This window comes from Quercus suber, unplaced genomic scaffold (assembly GCF_002906115.3).
Source record: "Quercus suber isolate HL8 unplaced genomic scaffold, Cork oak 2.0 scaffold_269, whole genome shotgun sequence".
Lineage (NCBI taxonomy): Eukaryota > Viridiplantae > Streptophyta > Magnoliopsida > Fagales > Fagaceae > Quercus > Quercus suber.
The window spans coordinates 70,097-73,934 of NW_027069725.1; the positions used below are offsets into that span (position 1 = coordinate 70,097).

Below are 3,838 nucleotides of genomic sequence, written 5' to 3' on the forward strand. Positions count from 1 at the left end.
ACTTTCAAATGTGATGTTAGAACTACACAATGTGATAATAGAATCATCAAATGTGAGAAAAAAAAATAAAGGAACCATCGAATAGGACAAAAGAATTGTCAAATGTAATGTTGGAACTTGCACAATGTGAAGATAGAATCGTCAAATGTGAAAAAAAAAAAAGTAAGGGAACTACCAAATGTAAGAAAAGAATTGTCACATGTGATGTTGGAACTGCACAATGTGAAGATAGAATCGTCAAATGTAAGAAAAAAGTAAGAGAATCACTAAATGTGACAAAAGAACTGTCACATGTGATGTTGGAATTGCACAATGTGATGATGAAACCGTCAAATATGATAAAAAAAAATAAGGGAACCGCAGAATGTGACAAAAGAACTGTCACATGTGATGTTGGAGCTGTACAATGTGATGATGAAACCGTCAAATGTGAGAAAAAAAGTAAGGGGACCAACAAATGTGAGAAAAGAACTGTCACATGTGATGCTGAAACTGCACAACGTGAAGATGGAACAATCAAATGTGAGAAAAAAAAGTAAGAAAACCACTAAATATGACAAAAGAATTGTCACATGTGATGTTGGAACTAGACAATGTGACGATGGAACTATCAAATGTGAGAAAAAAAATAAGGGAACCGTCGAATGTGACAAAAGAACTGTCACATGTGAAGTTGGAATTGCACAATGTGAGGATAGAACCATCAAATGTGAGAAAAAAGTAAGGGAACTACCAAATGTGACAAAAGAACTGTCACATGTGATGTTGGAACTGTACAATGTGAAGATGAAACCGTCAAATGTGAGAAAAAAGTAACCTGGTATAGCAGGTTACCTATTAGTGGGTACGGTACCCCCCCTTTTTTAGAGGGGGTACAGTAGAATTACCCCAAAAATAAAGATTCAATTATTCAAATGCTCCAATTTAATGGGTCCTCTTTCGTGGAACTGATGAGGCTAGTCTTGGCATAATTATCCGAGATAAGAGCATCAACATCCGGAAGTGGAAATGCCAAATGCAAGGGTTATTTAGCATTAGAAGCCACAAATCAATCAGCAATGGGAAGGCCATATGGCATATCCCAAATTTTGTTTGAGATTTAGCTACAGTACCATCTCAAATGTAAGATGATACTGTAGCTAAATGGTATAAAAAAATAATTTTTTAATCCTCTCATTTCTCTCTCCACTCTTATTTTAACCGGCAATTTCTCACTCCTCTCTCATTTTTTTCTCTTTCTTTTCTCTCTCTTCCTTCTCTCTCTTTCTGTCTGCTTTCTCTTCTTCCTGCTCTCTCTTCTTCAACGGAATGGAGGCACCGGTGTGGAGGCTTGATCAGAAAAGCTACGGTGGAGGCGTGGAGGTCGTGGGTTTCCGTCTCCGCCGCCTCCTTCGCCCCAGTAGCCGTCGCTGGAGCTGACGCGGGACCCGTCGCTGTTGAAGAGAAGACCGAGTTCGACGTGGTTATCGAGGATGTCCCCAGCAGTTCGAGGATTTCGGTGATTAAGGCGGTGAGGGCGTTGACGAGCTTGGCCTTGAAGGAGGCTAAGGAGTTGATTGAAGGGTTGCCAAAGAAGTTTAAGGAAGGGGTTTCTAAAGATGAGGCTGAGGAGGCCAAGAAGCAGCTCGAGGAAGCTGGAGCTAAGATTGCTATTGTGTAATTTGAATTTGATTTTGATTTTGGGGTTTCTACTGGTTAATTTGTGTTTTTGGGTTTAGTTTGTAGTTGGGTTTTGGTGGTACAGTGAAATGTGATTGATGTTCATGAATGAATTTCGCAAATTTAGTGGTTTTTTTTTTTTTTGGTTGCACTCCTTGTGTTTGTTGTAATGCCACAAAGAATGTGATAGACAAAGAGGAGCTTGTGCAATGATAGTGCATTTTATAGACTTGTGTTGTGGTTTTACACTTACTTATGGTAGTGTTCATTGAATTGGATAAGACTTGAAAAAGATAGCAATTTGCGATTAGTTGAGTTGGGACTTGGAGGGATTTCATGAGTGAATTTCCTGACTTGGTTGTCCCTATTTTGAAGGGTAATGCTTCTTGTTACTTGTTTTAGTTGTTTTTAGTTGCACCTGTTTTGTTTGTTTTATTGCAACAGAGGAGGATGTTGAACAGATGAGGTTTGTGGAATGGGCTGCATTTCTAGATTGGTAGTTTTTTATGTGTGCTTTAGTAGTGTTCATTGAATTGGACAATGAAGAAAATCTAAAAAAGTGCAATCTCATTTTTATATGTAAGAAAATAGTTGAATATGCCTTTTCCAATATAATTCATATATGAAAACTGCAGCATTTCTATACGGAGAGAGAGAGAGAGAGAGAGAGAGAGAGAGAGAGAGAGAGAGAGAGAGAGAGAGAGAGAGAGAGAGAGAGAGAGAGAGAGAGAGAGAGAGGGTATCATGCTTCTAGGAAATACTTTTGTGGGAAAATGGAACTCAGATTGGAGCCTCATGGAGTCATGGACACCCATGACTTGGAAAAAAGAAAAAAAAGAAAATATATATTTTATTACGTAGATATATTATTTTAATAAGTAGAATAGGAAAATAGAGTTTTGGGATGTTGGGGATATTGTAAATAGTATGGTATAATTGAAAAAGTAGATTTTTGAGATGGTAAAATAAGATGAGATATAGGATTGGGATGTGGATGCTCTAATAAAAGGAAGAAAAAATGGTTGCCTTGACAAGCTTGTCAAGACCATGATATCAAATTATTATTTGTAATTTATTAATAATATAAGCAATCTATTCGTAGTAAAAATTTATAAATTTGTGAATAATTAAATAATTTTTAATCATGGTTTTATTATATATTAAAAAATAATAAGTCAATTAAATAAGTCGTGAAGTTCAAGCTTGTTCAATAAGCAAGTGAACCAAACTTGAATATATAGTCTTGTTTAGTGATAAAGTACTAGCTTGGATTATGTTTCAAATAAAATTAAATAATGAAAAAAATTTGAACTTCAAATATTCGACTTAACTCGACTCGAGGCACAAGTTGATGTTAAGGCTATATATACAACTTGATATACATTAAAAGAAGAGATAATAGCACGGCATATGTACTGGTAAGATTAGCTAAAGATTTATAGAGGGGATGAAAACATGGAATGCTTCATTACCTGCTCTAGTAGAGTTTATTATGGCTTCTTGATTTATCCATGGTTTGAGTAATAATATATCTTCATTGATTCTTTTAAAAAAGGGAAATGCTAACAAGTGCCCTTAGGGTACTAGTTAATAATCCATTTAAAGAAAGTTTTTATGAGAAATGAAAAAAAAGTAATTAATATTTTGACAACTTTTTTCATTTTCAATAAAAGTGGTATCAAAACTTTCCTAAATCTAATTTTATGTCATTTTTTTTAATAATTTAAACCACTTCTTTGTCAATTGAAACTACTTTAAGTTCATTTAAAAGTGTTTTCAATCCACTTAAACCCTACAATTCATTTAAACTTTTCATAAGAGGTTCAAATTTCACCTCCTCAATATAACTATCAAATTATTGAAGAAAAAAAAATGAAAATTTATGAAGTAAACAAAAGTTATAATCTACCAAATATTATGCTTGTAAGGTTTTTCCGAAGTTAAAGGGAAAAGAAAACTGCGGCCATGTCAGATCTGTTATTATTATTATTTATATATAATAGAGAAATGATATGTCTACAACATTTTTACAACATTTCTACAATAAATCTTAAGTGGCAGGTTGTTACTAGTTGTTATTGTTGGGGGCAAAAAAGTAGTCTTAGTGTTAGTTTTAAATTTAAACTAATAACAACTAACCACCTATGATTTGTTGTAAAAATATTGTAAAATTATTGTA

At 34.1% G+C, this 3,838-nt stretch overlaps 1 protein-coding gene across 1 annotated transcript; it reads left to right on the forward strand.

Annotated features, from left to right (window-relative positions):
- Positions 1-335: 335 nt before the first annotated feature.
- LOC112003797 (large ribosomal subunit protein bL12c) lies at positions 336-1,660 on the forward strand. Its single transcript, XM_065781523.1, has 2 exons — positions 336-535; positions 1,315-1,660. Exons 1-2 carry the CDS (start codon positions 336-338, stop codon positions 1,658-1,660), a joined length of 546 nt encoding a protein of 181 aa, XP_065637595.1.
- Positions 1,661-3,838: the final 2,178 nt, after the last annotated feature.

What these genes read in the sequence shown, in the direction of transcription:
- LOC112003797 (XM_065781523.1), top strand. Translation starts at nt 336, where the DNA reads ATGATAAAAAAAAATAAGGGAACCGCAGAATGTGACAAAAGAACTGTC. An exon ending in ATCAAATGTGAGAAAAAAAA is followed by an intron (nt 536 to 1,314) that starts GTAAGAAAACCA and finishes AACGGAATGGAG; the next exon opens with GCACCGGTGTGGAGGCTTGA.